Source organism: Falco naumanni, chromosome 4 (assembly GCF_017639655.2).
Source record: "Falco naumanni isolate bFalNau1 chromosome 4, bFalNau1.pat, whole genome shotgun sequence".
Classification (NCBI taxonomy): domain Eukaryota; kingdom Metazoa; phylum Chordata; class Aves; order Falconiformes; family Falconidae; genus Falco; species Falco naumanni.
Window position 1 is genome coordinate 82,864,997 of NC_054057.1, and position 23,180 is coordinate 82,888,176.

General features: G+C 44.8%; 4 protein-coding genes across 9 annotated transcripts in view; 1 reads left to right on the forward strand and 3 right to left on the reverse strand.

Annotated features, from left to right (window-relative positions):
• MAD1L1 (mitotic arrest deficient 1 like 1) overlaps positions 1-5,882 on the reverse strand; it is a 380,760-nt gene extending 374,878 nt beyond the window's left edge. The window contains exons 1-4 of one of the 2 annotated variants that reach the window (XM_040592111.1): positions 5,813-5,882; positions 4,247-4,400; positions 2,842-2,982; positions 873-1,052 (exon numbers count right to left, since the gene is read on the reverse strand). In XM_040592111.1, coding sequence (XP_040448045.1) covers positions 873-1,052; positions 2,842-2,982; positions 4,247-4,396 — 471 coding nt within the window. In that variant the 5' untranslated portion in view covers positions 4,397-4,400; positions 5,813-5,882. The remainder of the gene's footprint in view (positions 1-872; positions 1,053-2,841; positions 2,983-4,246; positions 4,401-5,812) is intronic. The other variant, XM_040592112.1, reaches the window with a different exon arrangement.
• Positions 5,883-6,422: 540 nt separating this feature from the next.
• Positions 6,423-9,332, reverse strand: MRM2 (mitochondrial rRNA methyltransferase 2). The gene is made up of 3 exons (XM_040592780.1): positions 9,263-9,332; positions 8,422-8,693; positions 6,423-7,734 (listed from the first exon to the last, which is right to left on the reverse strand). Exons 1-3 carry the CDS (start codon positions 9,292-9,294, stop codon positions 7,310-7,312), a joined length of 729 nt encoding a protein of 242 aa, XP_040448714.1. The 5' UTR covers positions 9,295-9,332; the 3' UTR covers positions 6,423-7,309.
• Positions 8,970-17,123, forward strand: NUDT1 (nudix hydrolase 1). 3 transcript variants are annotated; one of them, XM_040592784.1, is made up of 4 exons: positions 8,970-9,077; positions 9,737-9,893; positions 12,947-13,092; positions 13,308-17,123. In XM_040592784.1, the coding sequence occupies exons 2-4, from the start codon at positions 9,742-9,744 to the stop codon at positions 13,478-13,480; spliced, it is 471 nt and encodes a 156-aa protein (XP_040448718.1). In that variant the 5' UTR covers positions 8,970-9,077; positions 9,737-9,741; the 3' UTR covers positions 13,481-17,123. The 3 variants fall into 3 exon arrangements, with proteins under 3 accessions (XP_040448718.1, XP_040448715.1, XP_040448716.1); XM_040592781.1 differs by lacking the exon at positions 8,970-9,077 and adding an exon at positions 9,377-9,440; XM_040592782.1 differs by lacking the exon at positions 8,970-9,077 and adding an exon at positions 9,381-9,440 and having other exon boundaries at positions 9,718-9,893.
• SNX8 (sorting nexin 8) overlaps positions 14,383-23,180 on the reverse strand; it is a 28,996-nt gene continuing 20,198 nt past the window's right edge. For all 3 annotated transcript variants that reach the window (XM_040592778.1, XM_040592779.1, XM_040592777.1), the window contains 6 exons: positions 22,776-22,936; positions 22,230-22,362; positions 21,048-21,116; positions 20,096-20,245; positions 19,536-19,685; positions 14,383-19,039 (listed from right to left, as the gene is read on the reverse strand). In XM_040592778.1, the coding sequence (XP_040448712.1) occupies positions 18,926-19,039; positions 19,536-19,685; positions 20,096-20,245; positions 21,048-21,116; positions 22,230-22,362; positions 22,776-22,936 (777 nt within the window). In that variant the 3' untranslated portion in view covers positions 14,383-18,925. The remainder of the gene's footprint in view (positions 19,040-19,535; positions 19,686-20,095; positions 20,246-21,047; positions 21,117-22,229; positions 22,363-22,775; positions 22,937-23,180) is intronic.

Below are 23,180 nucleotides of genomic sequence, written 5' to 3' on the forward strand. Positions count from 1 at the left end.
AGAAAAGCCTCAAAACATTACATACGTAAGACGTTTTCTAGACAGAGATGCATAAAGGGTTCTCATCTTGATACTGATGGATGTGGAAATAAAAAGAACACAGAAATAGAACACAATTCACATGTGGGTTTAGTTTATCTCATGTGCTGCCACTGCCTCCCTGTTTTTAATCACTGATAACTGGCACATTAAATCTGTTTACCCACTTTATCACATAGAAACATTTCCAGTGACACCTAGGCAGGAGGAAGGTTTAAGGACCTAGTGCTTGCTGATCCACAACTGGTGCAAGAAACCAATTTAAACAGAAAAGTTTCAAATTAACTAGGTGAACTTAACTATCATAATATCTGAAAAGGCTGAGGGTTGAGAAGACATTCATCCAAAAGACCTGAAATTATTATCCAAGCATTCAATCTACAGTGGAACACACAGGCACTTAAGACACTTCAGGAAGATAAACTTTGTACTTAACTTTGGCCTCATTTACTCTGCAGTTCTCCCTGCTTCCCTGAACTTCCCACCTTACCTCCTCTAGCATTTCCCCTTTCTTTACACAACGTCATGTAACCTGACTTTTGCACGTTTTTTCCTCCTTCTCCGTATCAATCTGTCTAAGAAATCTCATCTCATTATTAATTAACACAGCAACATCTTCTGACTTGCTCACTTGGGTCTGGACTTGATTAGGTTCTAAACTTTGACACAAAGACACACTAGCATTTATTTATTTCCAGATGATGAACACAGTGATTCCAATCATTTTGTTCGGTTGTGTGGGGTTTTTTAAATCAAAAAGGGCATTTTCAATTCACAAGAACTGCAAAGTCACCTGAAGCTATGAACAGATTAAAAAATTACTCTGTTCTTACTTCATTAGCTTCAGCTAATTTGCTCTCCTTCTCTTGAAGCTTCTTACTCGTTGTCTCCATGCTCTTCTTATAGGATTTGTTCATCTCTATTTGTTCTTTCAGTTTATTTTCAGCTTCTGTCTCCCTTTCCTGATATTGCTTTATGCGTGTGAGCAGCTCCTGGTTACGGTCAGCCTCTCGCTTGCAAAGAAGGAAAAAAAAGCAAAGAAATGTAAGAAGAAAGTAGCACAAAGGTGAAGCCACTTTCATTTCTCCCGTCTTCATTTCTCATTACTGAGGCCACCAAGGCGTCATCATGGAGCAATATTACTCAGACCATAGCTTTAACCTTTCCACTAGCAGGGGCAGAGATCCTACCAGCAGCAGATCAATGCCAAGGAACTATGCAGGGCAATGGAGCTAGAAAATTAAAAGACAGTCTTCCAAATCTCTTAGACTAAGACATGAATATGAGAATACAGACATGGTTTCACAGGCTCCACTGCACACTCTCCAGTGGATCAAAGATGAAAACATTTGATGCTCCAATTTAAAGCTGACCCATGCATAGCAAATTGACTTTCAGAAACTCAGATCTCTGTAGTTGAGTTAATAAGATGAACTTCTCTCTGCAACTTCTTGAAATTATATGAGGCTATTTAATAGAAAAGAAACGGGATTTAAATGCACAGTATTATCAATGAATACAATAAATATTTTTGCAGTCTGACAAACTTTCATACACCATTTCAGTTTGTTCCTACCACAAATTGATTAACAGTTATTGAAAAAATGTGCAGTAAATTGCCTTGCTAATCAAAGCAAATCGAGACACGGATTTACATAGTAAGCAAGGATTATGCAAAGCAGTGTGAGGTTCCTAAAACCTTTATCCACATGACTCAGAAAAACACAGCATCTGAGCAGGGTAATTACCACAGTGCTGGATTAGTGCTGCTCCCTTTTTTTATACCAGTATTTCAAGGGTTTCTGTGACTGACTCAGCTATATTCCAGTTTGAACTCTTTGTGGCCTAATCCCACATCACCTGACTTCAGAGGAATGAGGAATTTAGTCACTGACTTGCTATTTCACCACTACACACTAAATCTGTCACCCAGCACACCCTTGTAAAATACAACAAAAACATGCTTATTATTTTTTAAAGATTTCTTTTTAAATAAATTTAAATAAATTCTTTTAAGTAAAAAAAAAAAAATCAGACCTTTATTATACTACAAAACCCACAGATCGACTACTTATTTCAGTAACATAGTTAAGCAAACATATGTGGGCACAAAACCAGAAACTAATAAAAGCTGTTAGTCCCTGAGTGAGGCTCACTGTTTTATCAGTGCAAGCTCTCTTGTGTGACAGTGCATGGTTGGCACTGCTGCCATTCCAATTAATTACAGTCACAAAAACTAAATGCTTGCAACTGTGCCAGCAGAAGTTTAAATTCATCTGGGAGAAAAACACTTAAACACTTCTGGGAGAAACAAATTCCAAATCCCTTTTGTTATTGCTGCCTTCAGTGCTAAACTAACATAATCTAGTGATCAGATCATCAGTTTGTCAACCAAACAAGGATTCAGCACTCACACTCTTGGCTACATGAGCAAGTTAGTGCAATGCACTGCGAGGGGATCTGTAGAGCAAAACAGTTGGTGCTGGGAACTCGACACTCACACCACCACCACATCTGCAGTAAATGCAAACACAGTAAATGCTTTCCAGGCACATTCACGAAGGCAGTGTCCATTAGCAGTTGGAGAGCACCAAGCTTTCTCCTGGCCTGCATCTTTCAGTTTAGCTTCATCCAAAAGAAGTTGACTACACATATTCAGAGACACACCACGGCAAACCAAAGCACAGCACGTGAGAAGTCAACAGCGTACCCCTGATCCAAACTAAAACACCAACATAGATGTGCAAGGTATGTTCTGACTTAGGCCTATGATATCAAGTCATCTGCAACTGTCATACTTACCTCATAGTTTCTGGCATTGGTATTAGCTGCCTTCTCTAGCTCAATGCGCGCTCGTTTGTGGCTAAGCTCCATCTGCAACTTCTCTCGTTCCACCTGCAAGAGCTGGGATTTGGAGCGGATTTGTCCAGCTTGTTCTTCCAACTGCCCAGTTCATGTGTGAAAAGGGACATTACACACCATTAACAGCATTGCAGTAATATCATTATCTCACACCCTGTATTATTCAGCTGACACTTGCATGCCATTTCACAAATTACAAGGAAACTATCGCCATATTTGTGGTACTTCTCACATCAGCTGCAGATGGGAAAACCAAGAGTTCAACAACACAGAAACCCCCATCAAATCAATGCTAGTTGGAAAGAGGTGAATTTCAAGTTCTTCATTCAGAATTTCTCATTCAATCTCTACAGGTACTCTGACAAAAGGTATCTAAAAAAAGGTTAATTATGAACTCCACAGGCCTCTAAAAGTAACAGCAGCTAACCAAGTGGCAGAGATCACGCTCCCCAAGAAATTTAACTGCTGAGCGAAACATGTTTTTCTAACTGCCTGCTACATTACACTTCTTTTTTTTTCATTCAAATTACCTTAAGGCACAGACAGTATTAATAGAATACCTCACATCTAAGCAATGTACATTCAACACATAGCTAATGAAGACTCTCTAACGACAGACTCCTCTATCTCTGTAAAAGACAGAAAATGCATAAGTTTTTATCAACATTTCAAGTCCATCATATTTACACTGAAAAAAAAGCAAGCTTATTTTATACTTAAGAGATTGAAATAGAATTATTTTAAGGAACAGAAGACAGAAACTTCATTCCTGCCTAACAAATGGTCCTTATGATCCAAGATGTCAATTTGCTTCATGCTTTATGTGCATGAGGCAGCTTACAGGAAAAAGTAAAAAAAAACCCATGTGGATATGAACAGAAGTGGACAAGAAATCACTACTGGTTAGCACATCAAAGCCACAGCACAATGCAAGTCTCCTGTATGTGTCCAGGCAAAGAAACTTCAAGGAAGATTGTGAAAAAAGGTAACAAAGTGACTTACTAGAAAAAGAGTAACAGCTATAAAGCTCCTTTGTTCAGAAATGTCAGAACAACTTAAAACTGAATTTCCTGAGCTGGTATACTGACATAACTAACAGGGAAGAAATTCAAAGGATCTTTCTTAAATTTTCACAAAACAGAAATAAATGTCTGGCACTGAAAAAAAGGGAAATATTCTAGAACGTTGACCAAAAGCAAGCTTCCACTGTTGAGCTTGCAAGAATATCAGTTTTAGAAAGAATGGTCAGACCTTAATGAAATCAATCCCGAATCCTGAAATCAAAAGGAGTACACAACCACACTGAAGTGATACCGCAGGCATCACCAAGATGAGGACACCTCACCTGCACCCTCTGCTGGTACTCAGTCTGTAAGGCGCTTTGAGTCGATCCTGGCGTAGCCAGCCCAGACATCCCCTCCATACGCTGCGAAATAAAGTTGTTGAGGGATCTCAGGGTGGAGAAAACAGTGGTATTACCTTCCAAATCCTCCATGGCTCTGGAAATACACAGAGACTCATCAGAAAAACGATCAGAGCAAGCTGTTATATAATGGCTGCTTTAGTAAAAAAGAGATCTAACGTCATTGCCCTGAAGAAACACTAAATGCAAGGTTTTCCAATTTACAGGAAAACAAAACCCAACCTGTTAGTAACTGGTGGGATCCACAGATACTGCTGGGGTGAACTTGAACCAGAAAACACTATCCAACCATGTTTGAAGTTGTAGGCCTCTAAAACAAGAAACCGATGCAAGACATCCTGCTCTTCCCCAAGCTTCCTACCAGAAACGGTTTGATTTTATTTCAATACACTCTCCCCAGAACATCAGCCCATAAGCATACGAAGAGCTGTCTGTCGTAAGTCATACAAAATTGAATTCTTTCCTACACAATCAAGATAGATTCTGGGATGCAAGTTGACATTGTAGGACATGAAGATCTACAACACTGAACACTAACAGAACTCATTACTCTTCCTCCAAACGTTTGAAGCTGATGGGGGAGTAGAAATAATCCCATACTGGGAGCAAACCCTACCTTCTACACAACTTGATTCTCATTTCCAAAAAAGCACTTTGGAGCCTAACTTCCAGTAACAAGGCTTCCCAAGTTCACAGATCATTTCTCTAAGTAAAACTGTGTTTCCTTGTTCACATCAAAGTTTTTGCAATTCTTCCTTCAAATTTGGAAGGGCACTAACTAAAAGGCCAAAGACAAACTAAGCCTGGAGCTCGGAAAAGCTTGCAAGTTTTTCCAGGAGATTTCAGGAAGACCCCCTGGTGACTGCCCACCCCAGCAAGCCGCAGCAGCACAGGTGAAGGCTCAGGACCAGGGATGGCACTGAACACTCACACAGGCTCCTACCAGAGCCACGGGCACGGGGTAACTCTCAGGGTAAGCCAGCAGTTACTCTTCTGATTTACATCATGACAATGAGGAGACGTAATAGAGGCACACTGGCAAGATCAGCCAAAACCCAAATGAAAACGTTTATTCGAACGTACCACAGATAAATAAATTCGAGAAAGACCACTGCCAACAGGTAACTGTTCCAGCAAGCCGGTTCCGAAACCAAGATGAGCGTTAAAGATTACGTTCCTCCCCGCTGCAGAGAACCCTTTGGCAAAGGCTCCCCGGGAGGGCACCGAGGGACCCCCTGCCCTCACAGCCCCGCGCCTCAGACCCCCGGGAGCGGCCGCGGCCGGGCCGCGCTGAGCACCGCGGGGCGCTCGCCCTCAGGGACCCCTCCGAGGGCGAGCGGGGGAGCGGGGCCCCGGCAGCGCCCACAGCCCTACCCCACCTCAGGGGCAGAAGAAACGGGGGCACGCGCAGCCTCCCCCCGCTCGGCCGGGCGGCGGGAACGGGCCGGGCCGCAGCCCCCTCCCGCCCTCACGCGCTCCCTCACTCACCCGCCGCGGGCGGCGGCGCGCGCCCCGCTTGGATCTCCCTCCTCGCCCCGGCGCCGAGATCTCACGGGAACTCGCGCCAGCTCTCGCGAGAACAGCGGGCCAGGCCGCCGTAACGACGGGACTAGGCGCGCACGCCCGCCGCGCCGTACCGTAATGCCCCGCCTCGGTGCGAAGCACCTTCCAGTTCGGCCTCCCCCCGCCGCCTCTCCGCAACCCACCCCGCCAGAACCGCACTGTCCCCCGCTGCAACCCGGGACGGAGCCGCAACGCTCCTGCCCGCGCATGGGCCGTCCTGCCCCACCGCCACTGCAGCCGGAGGAGCCAGCCCCAGCTCCCGCTGCGAGTCGCAGGCAGCAGTTTTCCCAGCAGCGCACACCAATGTTATTTTTTCCCCTTCCCAAACACACAAAGCAACACTCAACGCCCCGGTTCAGGCTGTTGGGCTGACGCTTCCGCACACACCGTTCAGTCTGGAGATCCAGCAGTTTCAAGCAGTTAATAGTTGATAAATCTGTAAGTCACCCCAAATAAAACATTTATAAGGAGAAAGACCTGGAAGCCTGAAAAAGTCAGTGCTGCCAGTCCATCTTACAACTCATGCCACAGTCGGTCTGATAAAAGCACTATTTAATGTAAAAGTTGTCACTTCCAGAAAAGGCAGTGGCTAAATTTATTTTTCCAAACAGAATTCTAGCAATTCAATCAGTAATTCTCCGTGTCTAGGATCCAGGGAACATGTTGCCATTTCACCTAGAGAAACATCATTGCTCAAATACAAAACATTAGTGAAAACACAGGGGAAATTATCTTCTCAGTAGCAATGACCCTGCCCTCCTGTCATTTACGGGATTTATGAGTACCATGAAGTAGCAATTTCTAAATATAACCTGTCTTTAGAAAATGCAGTAGAGCCATCAGGCTGAATATTCCAGAGTCACGTCGCATACCCCGAGCGGCTGCCTTACAGATCGTACATGAGACAATGCAGATCCCGACACACATAAAAACGTTACCTATTTTTACATGTGCTAATAAATTGCACCAGCTTTTAAGAAAGATGAAGAGGCAACAAATTGGCTTAAACTCCCCTCACTGTCCCCTCTCATTCTGACAACCACCTTGATGGTTAGTCTCATATATGACATTAATAATGCAATGATTTTCAAGCATACATTAAAAACTCATATAATCACTGTTCTATTTTCATTTCCATTATGCCAGCCCCACAGGTTGCCTTTCAGATTATTCCTCTCCATACCCAACACTTTTCTCCACAGGTAAGAAGCTAGAATGGATGTCTCTGCTTGTATAGTTAGTGGATAAACTCAGTAGGACACCACCCTGGTTTATTTTTGTATTTGAAAAGCATGATGTACTTCATCAGAATTGCGTCAGATTTTCCCAGGGATGGGGGGATTTATTCTTTAAACACATGCCAAATTCAGATTTCCAATCAATGTTTGATCACCTGTTACGATAACCTGCTGTTCTCAGCCTTCATTTCCCTTTGTACAGTCTTGCCAAATAATAAGATTCAGCAGAGTCCTTCCGGCTGGCATGAGGCTTTATAGTTCTCACGTCTTGGAACTGCTCCTTCAGTCTGTTTTGCAGAAGATGTGACTCGTATCCATCCCAGAATTTACAAAGCATTGTTCCTTTTGGCTTTAAAATACTTTGGGACAGATTCAGCAGGCCTAAACACAGATTGATCTGCTTCTGATGATCCAGTTCTTTAATGCCTGTCGCATTAGGTGCCATGTCGCTTAAGATAACATCTACTTTCTCTGCAGGAAGCAGGCTCTGAATCGACCTCAGCGTGCTTGGGTCTGCAATGTCAGCCTCTGACAGGAACACTGCTCCTTCCAGAGGAGAAATCCGCAGGAGGTCAACACCAAGGACAAAGCCGGTGGGGACAGCAGGATCTAGATTATAAAAATGAATGACACCCTGAATACTCATAGTGGTTGCAAACAACCTGCATATGCATGAGTGCCATGTTAGTCAATAAACAAAAGACGTATCACCTGCCATGTCTGGTCGTCTCGTCCTTTGAGAGTTTGCTGTGTGCATCGGATGGATGGTTTGCTCTAAGCTAATCCATTCAAGACATGAAAACTCAGTTACTTTGGATAAGCAAGGGGTATTTTTCTTGGTTTTCTTCTGCTCTTTCAAGACTGACAGTCCAGATATCCTGGACAATAGTACAGATGATAACACCTTACCTTGTAAATATAAATGGCGTAACACACATAAAATGGACGTAGTGGTTACTACCATTTTTCAAGAAGGGAAATAAAAATTCAGAAAACCCAAGTTACCTGCTGGAGGCCACACCAATTTCAGAACACAATGAAGGGATCTTCCCCACAACAGTTAATCAGAACACCAGCACCACATGGCAAGTTTTTATTTCGCAAATATGATTTCTCCAGATGATACAAAGAGTCACTATTCACTGCCACACAGGCACACACCTTCAGGCTTCTATCGGTGACTGGCATTTGCCAGTACCCATGCCCTTCCCCACACCACCACCACACAGCTGAACCTTCTCACACACTTCAAGATGAGCATCATCCCCATCTTGCCTGCCAAAAACATGCGCTTACCGGTACCTAAGGCGTTGACCCTCTGTACCGCAACCTGGCTCCAAGCACCAGGTGCCGCTCCACAGTCAAGAACAGAAAGCCCCGGACGAAGAATATGAAGCTTGTCATCAATTTCCAGTAACTTGAACGCACTTCGGCAACGGTAATGCTGCTGCTTCGCTGCCTTGACAAAGGGGTCCCTCAAATGCCGCTGCAACCACCTGTGCTCAGTCCCAGATTTCTTCTGAAACCTCCCCGTGGTGTGTAGACATTTGCTCACCAAACGCCTACAGCTGCCCGGGATGAAAGGCAAGAGAATCAGTTAGTACATAACCACTATGTATTTCCAAAGTCTCCATAGTACTTAATTCTAACATCGAATACAGCTCCTCCCGGGCTGAAAAAAAAAAAAAAGCCGGCAAATTGAGTCTTGGCACCTTTAGCTACCAGGTCTACCCACAAGAGAAGGGCCGTGTTTGATTGCGGCCTCACGGGTGGAACCTGAGGAGAGGCGGGAAGGGGGGAGGGCCGCGCTCCGCCGCCGGCGGCGCAATATGGCAAAGGGACCCCAGCAAGGGCCAGGGCGGCCTCCATCAGCCCCTCAGGGGAAGCAGGGCCACCCCAGCTCCCGGAGGCTCCCTCCCGGCTGCGGCCACGCTGCTACCGTCGCTTTCCAGGTAATGAACCCCGTTCCAGCATTCCCGACAAACCCAAATGGCCCGTTACCCGTTCCTGACAAAAACTTCAGGCGCCGGGACTACGGCCGCACCTCGCCGGGGCCGCCCCACCGATCCCCGGTTCAGGGCGGGACCCGGCGGCCCGGCGCGGCGCCTGGGATCCCCTCAGCGGCCCCGCCACGCACCTGCCAGCGGCGGCGCCCCCCCGCCACGCCATGGCGGCCGCCTCAGCCCGCCCTCGTCCCTCACGGCGGCCGGGGGCGGGCCGGGGGCGGGCCGGGAGCGGCGGCGGCGCGGGAAGGGCCGGGCCGGTGCTGAGGGGAAAAGGCGGCGGCAGGCGGGAAAGGCGGGCGTTGGGCAGAGGTGCTGGGGGGTCTCGGCTTACGGTTTGGGGAAGGGCTGCGGGGGGGTCAGGGGTTTGGGGGGAAGGCTGTTGGGGGCAAGGGATTTGGGAAGGGGGAGCAGCGGAGCAAGGGTCGGTGGGGAGCACTAGGAGGAGTAGGCGCTGGGGGACCAAGGTCTGGGCCGCGGGTGGCGGGCACCAGGCATTTATGGAGGGGGTGCTGAGGGGCTGTCTGCGCCCCCTGGGCCGGGGGAGCGGCCCGGCCTCCCCGCTGAGGGTGCCGGGGCCCTGGTGCAGCTCCTCGCCTCTCGCCCAGGAGCCATGTGCACGACCAGGCTCTTCACCCTGGTGCTGGTGGTGCAGCCGCCCCGCGTCCTGCTGGGCATGAAGAAGCGGGGCTTTGGCGCCGGGCTGTGGAACGGCTTCGGGGGCAAGGTGCAGCCGGGGGAGAGCATCGAGGAGGCTGCTCGCAGGTGAGGCCTGGCCCGGCTCGGCCACTGCCCCGGGCAGAGGCAAGTGTTGGGGCACAGCTTGGGCCCTGGAGGCGTTAGACCCTTTGTGGTGGGCTGCAGGTGGGGTTACCGCAGCTCAGCTGAGCAATAACACCCTCCTCATAGCGTAACCAGTGTGTTACCCACCCGTGCAGTCATGAGCCTCCTCTGAACAGAGAAAATCACCTGCTGCACAGGTGATGAGGGTTCATCCAAATGCACAAAGAAACAGGATTGCTCCCCGCTGCCTGTCATCTGCAAACCTTTAATTATCGTCCAGTCCCTAACTGGAAGTTACCAAGTGTCCTCCTTCCCATCTCCTGGACTCTGATTTAAACTGAGACTTGTTCCTCTAGTGGTGGACAGAGGTTCTTGCACTGTTCAGAAAGGTGCAGAGTTGAATTACAGCTACATAGCAGAAGTGCAGCTTATGCAAGTGTACCACCTATCACTTAAATTTTGAAGCTGTTTATTGTTTAAATTTGGAAGCTGTTGAGCAGTTGCAACTTTGCAGTAGCATTTGTAGTACTGTGTGAAAACAGTGACGGAATAGTAGAAATTCTCAGGGGTCTTTTATGAAAGGCAGCATGGAAATTTATTACTTGATTGCATGGTGACATTTTTAAGCGTAATGCTGAGTTAGGGAATTGCGTTCCATCAGTACAGAGGTACAGTACCGTTTTTTTAAGCTTTTAGTACTGATTTCTTGAAGTTCTTCTGCCTAGTCATTAAAATGAAATAGCAGATCACAGCTGAACTGTGAAATGCCTTTAAAAATTAGGTACCTCACTCTTTTACCTGAATGCTGCTGATACAAAGCTTCACTTTGCCACCTCCTTACCTTCTGATACATGCCCAGAATTGCCCTCGCACCTGCAGGAAGATCAATGTTGGTGTGCTAACAGCTTTTGCCCTGAACCGTCTCCTCAGCTGTGCTGGTGCAACCACCGGGGTTCTGTGGTGAGCGCATCCAGGGGACGGAAGGACCCTCTGTGCAGATGCGCACCCAGCAGTGCACGGTGTTAACGTACCATGTAACGTACATGCTTACATCATGGTTGGTTGTGTAATTTACCAACCCTGAGTGGAAGGAGGGAGATCAGTTTTGTTACTTAAAGCAAGTCTTCATTTGCTAGGCTTACACTGCTGCTGACTGTGCTGTAAAGCTAATGATTTAACTTAGCATTTGATCTCCTAGGTGCGTGTTTGTCTGTGCTAGCCCAGAGTTAGAAACTGGAGCTTTAGTCCATTTGAAATGTTAAGTGATAATAGTTTCAATTTAAGTGCAATGTGCCACAGCACAGCCACCACCTGCTGCTGTGGACCAGTCCAATCCTCATCCCTTTCAACACAGCTGGTAGGAGTCTCCTGCAGAATGACACAACTGATTCCCACTGAGGTCAGCTGGGCAGGAAGCAGTCGCCAGAGCCAGGGCCAGCTAGACACACAGCCCACCTTCCTGGTGGACCACCGCTGTTGCAGTGCTGCCTCAGGGTGCAGCTCTTCTCCAGGAAGTGTCACACAGTCCAAATCAAACTGAACTTGCACCACCTCTGCTCTGTATTCGGAGCTGAGGTGTTAGGCTGTGGTTCCGTGTTGCACTGTCTCGGTTGGGTTTGCAGCAGCATAAGGTGAAGTGTCCTCACAGCACAGATAGTTAAATATTCAACTGAAACATGAACAAGTTTCCCGTATTGGTAAGATTTCCATCCTCTGCTGGATACACCACATTCCTGTGAGCACCTGGGCACTCGCAGCTCCTCAGTGGCACACCTTGTGTGGCAGCATTTAGCTAGTTCATTATTTCTAGCTTTCTACCCATAATGTTTCCATTTCCTATATATGGAGCCAAACAGCTGACAGATAAATTGCTTGGAGAATAATAGCAGTGTTGTGCTTTGTTGTTCAGTTATCGCAGCCTGTAAAATGAGGCTTTTAGATTTGTTGCTGGAAAACTGCTTCCACTTTTGACATAGATTCTCAGGAAGATTAAGCTGGGATGTAATTTTGAAGGATGGGATCCATGAAATTGATGCCAAAGAAAGCTGGAGCCTTAAAGATCATTTCCATTACATTTTAAAATTGTTACTGCCAAATATGCAACAACATTAATTATTAACCTCAGCTGAAGATACACTGTTTCAAAGTATTCCTGATTTTTGTACATTAGAAAAACCACGACTAACTTCAAGCTGTGCTGATTCTGTTGGAGGCAGGTAAAAACAAAAAAAGCCCTAAGTGTGTAGTGGTAAACAGAGCAAGTAATTGAATGTGCTTCGGGTAGCTGTGCAAGGTGATGCATGGAAAAGCGCTGTCCGGCAAGTCTCTAAAAGTGCTCTCGGAAGTCTTGCCTTCTAGCCTCTCTTTATGCTCACTGTACTTCCAAGGAGCAGAAATAGCAAGTTTACACAATTAATTTGTATTTTTTATATGGCATTTGAATCTGAGACTGTATTCCTAACATTCTGTGTGCAAATGATTTTATGTAGTGTGTAGTGTTATTTAAATAAGCTTCAGTTAGCCTCAGTAGCCAATTTTGTAACAAGTATAGGTAGATGCTCTAGTAGTTACGACCTGCTTCCCCACAATTCTAAAAGCTTTAGCTTGAAGTTGGCAAAACCTTTTGCCTGTGCAAGTGAAGTGCATCTCCGAGCTCTTAAGCCACATCCAGCTACAGTCATATGAGGGTTAGCCTGCTTCACACTTATCTCAGAAAGGATCGCCACATTGCAAGGAATGTAAATTATACTAAACAATCAATTTTCCTGAATCTTCCCCTTCCAACATATTTTCCTACCAGCCTTTAGGAGCTTGAGGTAACATACAAGCCCATCTGACCTGGCTCCAGTGTGATGTAAGCAGGTTCATAGTTTGGTGCAAGCCGGAACTCTGCTGTGCCTGGCTCTGTTTTACAGGTGCAGCTTTCACCTTTGGTTCGCTTGAAGTGTTTTGAATCTCTGAGTAAAGCTAATGACTGCCTTTTTGTTCTCCCACTGCTCACTTTCATGTCAAGAGGTCTATGTCTTGTCCTACAGGGAGCTCCTGGAGGAGAGTGGACTGACTGTGGACACCTTGCAGAAGATGGGTCAGATCACGTTTGAATTTGTGGGCAACCCTGAACTCATGGATGTTCACATTTTCCGGGCAGATCATTTTCACGGAGAGCCAACAGAAAGTGACGGTAGGTAGGTAGCGGAGGGGAAGGAAGGATGTGCATTCTTTTCAGAGACAGTATTGCTCTTAAGAAACACAGAACTACTCATACCAAAATCCCTTTGAGAAGGGAGGAGCTGGGCTCTAGAGGGAAGCTGCTTGTTGACAGGTATTCCAAGTCTAGGCAGAAAAAAAAACTCAGGAGAAAGGCTCATGCAAAATTCTTCTGTTTTCTCCCACCAGAAATGCGCCCACAGTGGTTTCAGCTGGATGAGGTGCCATTCAAGCACATGTGGGCAGATGATATCTATTGGTTTCCCCTGGTGCTTCAGAAAAAGTTGTTTCGTGGCTATTTTAAGTTCCAGGGACAAGACACTATCCTGGAGCACACCCTGAAAGAAGTGGAGGAAGTTTAAGAAAACGGAAGTATCCAGCCCACATGCTGCTGCCCACATTGGGCTAGGACACCATGAGTACTACTTACAAGGGTCTCCTTTCTCAACTCTCCAGCAAAGGAGACTTATTTGCCAGGCCACTGGGAAGTAAGGAAAACAAGGGGGTTTCCCGAGAGCAGAAATACAAGTAACAAGATTTTCCATGTTGTGAAGTCCCTGGCTGTGGTAGACTTCAGTGGTTATGCATTGCAGCTATTAAAAACTTAAGTGTTAACCCTTCACAGGTGGCTGACTTTTTAGGTTTTTCCCTTGTAGCTGGAAATGTTTTTAAAGATTAAAAATACTTTTTCAGTAGAAGCATGTGGTGTTCTGTTGTAAGCAGCTGGCTACCTTCTAGACTGTTTAAGGGCCTTTCAGAAGTTGGCTTTCTTTCACAGAAACATTAAATGGACTGTGATGCAGCACAATCAATTATCTTCTCTGCCAGTTTCTATACAGTTCCCTATTCAGCATTACTTTCAGGGCCAAGGTGAGGCTTGACCAGTGCTGTGAAAGCCTTTAAAAAAGTTGAGGTAGAGATTCCTTCAGGATGCTCCAGCTGAACACAATGTAAGGTTGTAGGAGTTAAGAAAACAAAAGTCAGTGGTAGATGTACAGCCCTACTCAAGCCCTGCTTTCGCTCTTGCAGATCCTGTCCTGACCTTGAACCATTTTGAGCATTTCAGGTAAAAATATTTTGAACAAAATCAACTTTCAGCAAGTCCATGCTGCAAAGTGCCACCACGTATAGCTGCAAGCTTTGTCACGTGTTGGTAGCAGGTGACCTGTTCAGCATTCAGGTCAGCCCAACACAGCACACTGGGCAGCAAAAGCTTAATCAAACTGTTAGAAATAACACATCACATATGTAACTTCTTACACAAGTTTTGTTTTTTTTTTTTCTTTGTTTTGAACACTTTTACAAACACATAAAACACTTACAGATAGAATCTTGGAATGTAATATAGGATCTGTAAACATTTCCAGTCTACCAGTTGTAGTAATAGTTCTTTAATTCCTGCATTTGGATAAAGTGCTTCATACATAAGGCTATTTGAGCAAAGCAAAGATACAGGATATTCCAGGCAGGCAAAATTCACACCCTCTGAACAAGATAGTTTCTTCTTGTCTCCCTCCAGCAGTTCTGAATAATTTATACCACTCAAAAATGCCCCTCTTCATATGCTCAGTAAGCCACAGCTCAGACTTCGAGCTAACACCTTAGAATCTTTCTTTTCCTTTTGTGCTGCTTAGGGGTTTTGATACTCACCTCTGCTTCTGACATAGCAGTAAGGGTTTCTGGCTTCAAGGCAAGTAGAGGAGAGAAAATAAGCACAAGGGGATAGGTAGCTTGTAACAGGGCGTAAGAGCTTACTGTGTGGTAGGAAAGTGAATGACTGGCAGCCGATACCTGTTTCATTATCTTGATCTATTTCCTGGTAGAAACTGTAAATTGCATGGTGAGGGAGCAAATTGCCTTCTGTTCCTCCAGGAGTTCAGGCAGAAAAAGAACAAGTGCGGCTCAGGCTTGCACTTCTGTTTGCTATCCCCTCTTCTGCAGTCACTTCAATCCCTTTATGAAGATGCTTTCACCAGCACTGACTTCTAGCTTGTGTCAGAGTAGTGAACATGCTGCAGCTATGGAGATTGGCATGTTTTAAGTAAGTTCTGTCCCCAGCTGGTGATCTTTGTCTTTTAGGAAACAGCTCAAACTGGAAATTGTAAATTAGCCTGTTACAAAGTGCAGGAATTATACCCTTGCATTAGCAAAGTAGAAGAGTAAAAGCACTGGGATGCAGCAAGGCACTGTTGAAAATATGTTACAACTTAGGAGAAGCAACTTGTAAGGAAGATGGAAGGAGAGAGAAAGAAGGATCAAAGATTAAGGTTGTACTGTAAATATAGTTTGGAAAGCCTTTCAACACACAATACTGGTCAAAAAGCCTGTATATTGCTACTTTACAGCTTGAAGCAGAGGAGATCTCAGGAGTGACAAAAGCATATAGCCCTTTTGATAAAATAATTTTCAGGCAAAGTTCAGGTTCTCGGCTGTTTAGTGCCCAGGTATGTCCATGACAGATTTGACACTGACAGAACAATTCGAGGCCTTTTCTACCGTTACTATTTTGCACACATGAAAGTCCCCGTGACCTTAAGCAATACACAGAAAGCTTCCATTCAAGAAGGCACATTAACTCTTTGGCACTACATCTTGGAGGAGCATCAGTTCTTGGATAGGCAGCACGCACTCTTCAATTGGTCTTCTGGTTTGCTTAGTGTTTATTGCAGTCTACCCAGCCACCAGCAACGGAACCAGCTCGCATTAAGTCTTGTTCTCACCCTTGCGTATAGCTAGGCTGTTCGCTGCAGAAGGCAATAGCATGGAGGTAACTAGAACTGTTTCCCCTACACTGACTAGGGGAGACTGACAACTGAAGTCATCTCGATTGATTCCCTGCTGCTTTCCTCTAGAGGAAGGAAGCTGTACTTGATGCTGCTCTCCGAGTCTTGACAGATCCCTACACTAAACAGAACAAAAACACTAAGGAAATCCCTCACATATGGAGGTAAATATCACAGTGCTATTTGCACACTGACTAGTCTCCCAAAAATAACGTTTGCAAACTACTGGTTGTGTGAAATAGCACATCCATGTACTTAGGAATGAGACAGAAGCTTGACAGTTCAGTATGAAATGAACTCTGAAAGTGCTGTTAGCTGTATCAGCTTTGAGAATACTAGGCCTCCGTTCTCAAAATACTACTTGAACAGAGTAAAACCAAGACAAGAAAACCTCATCCCCAAAACTGCTCTCCTCAAAGAGGCAAGGGCTGACAACAGAGGAATGGGTGTTCTCTCAAAACAACATAATTCCAGTTTCTTATAGGTCATGTGGTCTCTGTTTATCGTTGTTAGTCTCCGCATTTGGACTGCAGAATTCTTGCTTTGAAGCAGAACAGGAAAGAGGAGTTAGTTTAAAGCCCAAATGTGGTTTTGGTGTTTTTCTGGTTTTTTGTTTTTAAATAAAGCCCAAAACTGAAACTTTTTTTCTACATGTGAGAAGTACGAAGTTCCATTCGGGCTAATGCTTTGCAAATGCTCCTACAGAACATAGCCCAGTCACCTACCCCAGCCAGACAAACTACACAGAAGATCCATCATACAGATACCAGATCTTGCCCCAAAACATAACAGTATTTTCAGTCTGACTGTTCCCTCATTTAGCCTTGCTTGCCTGATGTGGTGAGGATGGGTACCAAGACTAACCAAGTGACAGGCCATAACCAGTCAGCACCTTCTAAAGGTGCTAGGAGCAAAGAGCATTTAAAAACAGGGCGACACGCTTTCCACACCACAAACTATCTTCCTAATCAAGACAAGGTCAGGCAGAAAAACCTTTTGTGCCGTTCTTGAGACAGTATCTTGTTACTGCACTGTAGAAACATCTCCCTCCCCAGCCAGTTTGCTCTTGAGCTTGTGAGCAGAATCTCTTCTGCATCGCTTTGGAAATCTTCAGGAGAGAGAATCAGATCTGTCGCAGCCATTTGCAGTTAATCTCTCTCGCTGGACAAGGCCAATACACAGTGAGGCAAGACTCAGAAGAGAGTTAACGTTTAAATTGCTATAAGAAGCTCTTAATAATACATTCTCAGCAAGGCTGTTAAACAAGATACCCTACATACTCTTCAAGGCTCAGCACCCAAGAAATTCACCCACATAAATGCACGTTACCACATTTTGAAGGGTATGTGTAATGGTTATGACAGTCTCATGAAACTGGGCAAGAAACTTCTTATCTTGCTCCTAGCTGAAGGAACTAACCCATAATTTTCACCTGGACTAAGAGCAGCTTCATGCTGCATTGAATTTTCTAAATTAAAAAGAAAAAAGCTTTTGTGATTGGATGATTTAAATATATTTCCTGCTAATAGGGAAGTTCCTCAATGGGAAAATACTGTAATGGTTCCAGTTGGACAGTGAGCACTCATCCTTGTTAACGTGCTTCCTTTTTACCCGCTCAAAGAAAACGCTAAGAAGCCAAGTCTCAAATTCCCCTTTGGCAGCTATTTCGACCCCAGAGAAGTTAAGTTCAGGGGGGTCTGTTCACGCAGAGTTTTGCTGCATACACTTGCAGTTCTCTTGTTATCGGCTTCTCTGGAGGATATGCACAATTTCCCCTAAGGTAACAAAACATGCAAGTTCTCCTCCCCCTACCCTTTACCTCTAAGGGAAAGTCACCAGAGATACAAAGTAAAATATGGACAATGTTTAGTCCCTTTATCAGAGTCACAAATTGTTCTGAAAACCCCATTACCAAGGATCCTGCTATTTTGAGTTAGAGAACGGTCACTTCATTGTCTTCCCTCCTTCACAAACACACTCCAATGCTACCCACAGCCAGAAAAAAGAATGACAGTAACATCCTGATAAGTACTGATGAACTTTATCAGCATTGTGTCCCAGCCTGCTGGTGTAGCAGGATACTTCACCTGATACTAGACCAAAGAAAACACCAGCCTTAGGCTCAGCAGCTCTCCAATAGTCCTGAACAGCTACTCAACAGATGGATGTCAAAACCCCCAGAAGAAAATAAACAAGCTACCTTGTAGCTGTTCTGCTCGTATAGTGGCAGTGGTTTACAATTAAGCAGTGTTTTATTCAATTATTTTCTCATTTATGCCAGGCAAACTCCTCTCAGTTCCTGAACCGAGTTGTCTTTGGTCCCAAACTGGAAAATACAAGCAAGTGCCTAGGCTGTCCTGCCACTGTGAACTGAAACACACTGACAGCACAGTCCGCCTAGCCCTGCTGGGAAAATTACCATCTCACAGCAGCGCTGACCCCTGCCCAGCTGGGTTACGAATCCAACCACCCCATTCATGTATTCTGTGCTAAGGTCTAGCAGGAAGAAATCAAATCCATACACCTATCAATGAGGTGGGGGGGATGGCTTTCAGCTTTCCTTATGCACGCATGTCCCTAACACAGGATCTCCCTAGCTTAAAAGGCAATCCATTTCTACTACAAACAAGTGCTTCAGATATCCTGTTCATCTCAGCACTTCAGAGATGTGTCAGCGTGTGTGCAGATAAACATCCAAGGACTGTTAGTACAAGATGCAGAGGCATCAGCTACAACACCGCAGCACTCACTGCACCAGGTCACATCCTGACCCCATGAAGAGTGTCTGCAGGATGAACATCAGCTCTGCCCTAGAGTATTTAAAAATTAAGAGATTGTCTTTATATCTGTATGTTCTGCCCCAAATCCAGTCTGTCTAAATCAGAGAGCAGCTCAAAGCAGCAGTATTTAAAAAAAAAAAAAAAAAAAAAAAAGCTGTTTGGAGGATTCATTCTAACATTTGGAGGTAGAGGTCCCACCCCTTCATTGACTGCACTTCTTGCTCCATGCTAGATGCTCAGAGCATTAATTGGAGAAGAAGTTTCCCTCTGGAGGTGACAATGGTGGAGTTGGCATACTGCTAGATCCCACGAAGAGGCAGCTTAGCTTCGGCTTCAATTCATTCCAAACTTTACTCATCTGTGAGTAGAAAATGAGGGAAGACAGGTATGACAACACAGAAGGCCATCATCTCACCACACCATTTTAGCAGTAGTTTCAGTGTATTCAAAAACACAACACAAACTTGCTGAAGTGCTTTGGGAAAGCCCAGTGGACCCAGATTGTCCCTTTCAGACTGGTGCTACAATGCAGTGCTCTGAACGTTTTACTGAGCATGCATGGAAAGGATTTTCCCGTACCTTGGTCAAGCTCCTTCACTGAAGGGAAAGAAGGGAGCTGAAGGGGAAGAGACTTTTCTAATATAATGAACGTAAGAAAGTCTATATATGGGGAATGCTGAAGGTCCTATTTAGGGGTTAATAAAAGGGAGCTCTTGAATTTCCAGCAAAACCCAGGAAGCTGTTCCTTGTCCTATAATTCCTGTGCAGCATAACAAAAAACAGATTCACCTAGCAAACGCATTCAAATTCTCATTTGTAATTTGGGAAAAAGAATACAGTCCAGAAGAACTCACCTCTTTGTGACCCTGGATCTGGGAGTTGACAAAGGCCCCCAAAATGTGAGACGTGAGAGGCAGATAGATGTGGATAAGCTGTGTCTCCTGATGCAGGCAATATAGAGAGAAGTAATTCCGCAGCTCCATGGTTAGGATAGCATTTTCTTGCTGAAAGAACAGAAACTCTGTGAAATACGTTGCCAGGAAGAGGGTGCCAAGGAGGTTCACTTGCAGCAGGAGAAAACAGCATTCCTCACCATACTAGCAATTCAAGCACATACCAAACCCCTAAACAAGCAGTTCCTGAACCCATTTGATATGGCAACAACTGCACTTCCCATCCTGCAGACTATTGCTTTCCACAGCTCCTGCAAATGACATGTTGCCAAAGAGCCAGTAGTAGTAAGTGTTGCGGAAAACAAACGCATTTTCCGTGCAGCACAGCAGGTAGCTCAAATTACCCAAAGCACAGGTTACCCTTTCAGTCTAATGGCTTTCTGCAAATACGGCCGAGCTACACAGTGGCACCATTACAGGAGTCCAGTACTGCCCTTTGCTCTCCCAGGCACCTGCCCTACCTCCACAATCCGAGACTCCAATTGCTCCACAGATTCTGGTTCTTTGTTCTGCACAGTGGCACTCATCATCTGCTTCTTCATCATGCTGTACTTATGCAAGGCTCGCTGGTGCTTGTGCAATACCCCCTTCTCATGTCTTTCACACAGGTCCTTTACAGGAAAAGGAAAAAAAGAGGTACATAGTGGAAGCTAAGAGACAGCAAGCACACAAGCCAAGTACGTCAGGAACACAAACGCATAGTCACACTTTACGTAATTTCTATGCTGTCGATTTTTGTTTCTTTGCTTTCAAGAGGGTCAAAAAATGTTGGCAGTTAAGAATTCAAGAAACAAAACTGCTTGGACCCAGACCAGCGAGCTTAAGAGGCAATCTGAAGCATCACTTCTGCCAACATTTTGGATCTTATCAGGCCTCTTATCTCTTGCTTCCTTCTCAATATTAAGTGCTTGCAATTAACTGTGGTAAGAGCTTGCCAGTGTCCTATTTCAATCCAGGCCTGGGAATGGCAGGAGAGGCTGCCACATACAGTTTCAGTAGGTGCTTCTAAAGAAAAGTGCCTTTGACGAGAAGATTAATATTAACAGAAATTCTTTCATTTGTAACTGAGCTCACGCCTCCATGAACAAACCCCTAGTGATCTAATTCACTGCTTTGACTCAAAAGCAGCCAAATCTGAAAAAAAGGTTAGCTGATCCATATAGTTCAAGCAGTCATATTTTTAAATTCCTTACAGCATTTGCTGTTTGCAAGTTCTTGTCACCAGATGAGCTGATCAGTAAGGCTACAGAGCTAGCTACGGCCAACAGCCACTCCCCTCCCTCTGCCAGATGCCCAGTTTGCCTCTGAACTGGCCTCCCAGACAGTTTTCCATCCAGTTGGCGTTACACCCTCTAAAAAGCACAAGCTTGCTCTAAACAACTTTCTCATTGGCAGAAGAACAGCAGAGCTCACTTTATAGGACTGGAGTAAATCCAGGAAAAGGTTCAGCTTCTCCACCACATCATTCTCTTCCTGTTTACCCTAGAAAACAAGGAAAAAAGTACATTTTATGTAAGCCTGGCAAGAATCAACATCACAGTTCACATCCTTACACCGTGCAAGCCCTCCACTGTATTCTCAAGGGCATATCAACACTTACACAAGCACATCAAAAATCTTTCAGATTGCACTGGCATGTTAAGTCTTCAGCAAGCAGAACAAAGATCTGACTGGAGCAGGAACAGCTTTTCCAACTGACTGATCATTCTAACAAGAAGAGTTAGTTTCACAGTCCTGTGTGTCAGTTCTTTTGGCTCACTCTGCCTGGAATTTCTTGCTTTTGCAGATTCCTCCAATCTTTCATCTTGTAGTTATCTTACCAGATAACTAGTCCATTAAAGTTATAAATACCTGCATGTTCCCCATAACAGTTCATGCATCAGAAGTCAGAGATGAGACACCAAGCCAAATTTCACTACTTGTTTTTTTTATTTTACAAAATCTGTCTTTTCTCCTGCATCAAAAGAGCTCTCCAGAGCACAAACTCTGGAGAAAAAGACCTGGTCTGACGGATCTATAAAAGCATGCTGAGTATTTTAACACAATGAGATGAAGTGAAGAAGAAACTATCACTATTACTTTTCCTTTCCAGACTGTCATGTTCTCACATTATTTTAACAGTCATTATCACACTGCACACTTACACAGGAACATGATGCTTCTGTCTGAAAGACTCCCATGTAATGTTTAAGAACATGAATGCCAAAATTTGATTCAGAAATTAGTTCTTTCAGATTCTCTGTAGCAGATTAATAAAACAGAATGCAGGACTTCTGGACAGCTCAGTACAGTAGTACAACTTAACCTGTCCAATAACCATTTGGAATAAAAATAGAAAGCAGGCTTTTCCCTCCTTTCCCTTGCCCATTATATTTTTTCCCCAACTTAAACACAGTCCAGGTTCTTCATTTGAAGAATGAACAAGCTTGAACAAGCGGGCTGGTGGCTGAGGGTGTGAGTTTGGACTACTATTTTCCTTTCAACTCTTTAGAGTGCCTATGTCCAACAGAGCTCATGATTCAAGATGAAAGACAGCAATGTGCTCGCTTTGTTTTACAAAAAGAAGGAAAAAAAAGGAAAAAGTAAAGAACTCACCTGCTGCACAGCCTTATCTGCCAGAAGTGCAAATTCAACAGACAGACCCTTCAAGGCTTGTTTCAGGGTCCCCCATGTGCTATTATTCAATGCAGCCCAGGAAGGAAGCGGTGTAGTGTCTGAGCCCAAAGCACTAGGAGGAGATAAGCAGTATTCAAATCTAGGAGACAAATTCCACTAAGCAGATACACTTATTTGCAGAGAGCCGTTCAGAGTTTAAAATCTGTTTAAATAGCGTGCAGTGCTAAGCTACTACTGCACGATCACAAATACAAAGCTGTGTATATACTGGGGGGAAAACCACTAAAACCAGCACCTGAATGTCAAGGTATTGTATTTTCTTTCCTCTTTCTCTATGGAACATAACCTTAGTGGAAAGCATGCAACTTCTTCTTTTATAGTAGGAAAAATTTTATTATGACCTACAACATACATTGAAATGCCCATTCTTACCAGACCATTTGCAGGTAAACCTTAAAACAGTTTTCAGTTGTGAAAGAACAGCAGAAAAGTTCACAATAGCAAATCCTCTTCCTGCCAACCTACCTTAGCTCCTTTCCAAATATGAGAAGATCTGAGGCATTATCAATGGCTCGAGAAGCTATCCTCTCCGCACGGTCCCGCAGCTTATAGAAGCTATTATAAATATTTCTGATGAGCTCCCTGCTGGCAGCAAACTGGGCTTGTATGTCAGCTGGAAGGAAGTCCTAAGGAAACACAAGAGAGATTAATAGTGGACAAATCAGATGCACATTCACATATGTTAACGGTGGGCATACCATATAGTCAGAAGAGAGACAGGTTTCCCTCTCGCGCACGCTCTCTCATGCCATGCTGTAACAACCCTGAACAGATTAGCTTCACAATTGAGGTGTCCAAGTCAGATGTCATACAAATACTCCTAATTTGCAGAGGCAGAATGAGGTTCAAATACCAGGTGTAGAGATTTGG

Coding starts and splice junctions, on each gene's coding strand:
- NUDT1 (XM_040592784.1), top strand. CDS start 9,742: ATGTGCACGACCAGGCTCTTCACCCTGGTGCTGGTGGTGCAGCCGCCC. Junction 9,894..12,946: donor ATCGAGGAGGCTGCTCGCAG/GTGAGGCCTGGC, acceptor CTTGTCCTACAG/GGAGCTCCTGGAGGAGAGTG. Junction 13,093..13,307: donor AGAGCCAACAGAAAGTGACG/GTAGGTAGGTAG, acceptor TTCTCCCACCAG/AAATGCGCCCACAGTGGTTT.
- MRM2 (XM_040592780.1), bottom strand. CDS start 9,294: ATGGCGTGGCGGGGGGGCGCCGCCGCTGGCAG. Junction 8,694..9,262: donor GGGGGCGCCGCCGCTGGCAG/GTGCGTGGCGGG, acceptor CATCCCGGGCAG/CTGTAGGCGTTTGGTGAGCA. Junction 7,735..8,421: donor GGTCAACGCCTTAGGTACCG/GTAAGCGCATGT, acceptor TTTATAATCTAG/ATCCTGCTGTCCCCACCGGC.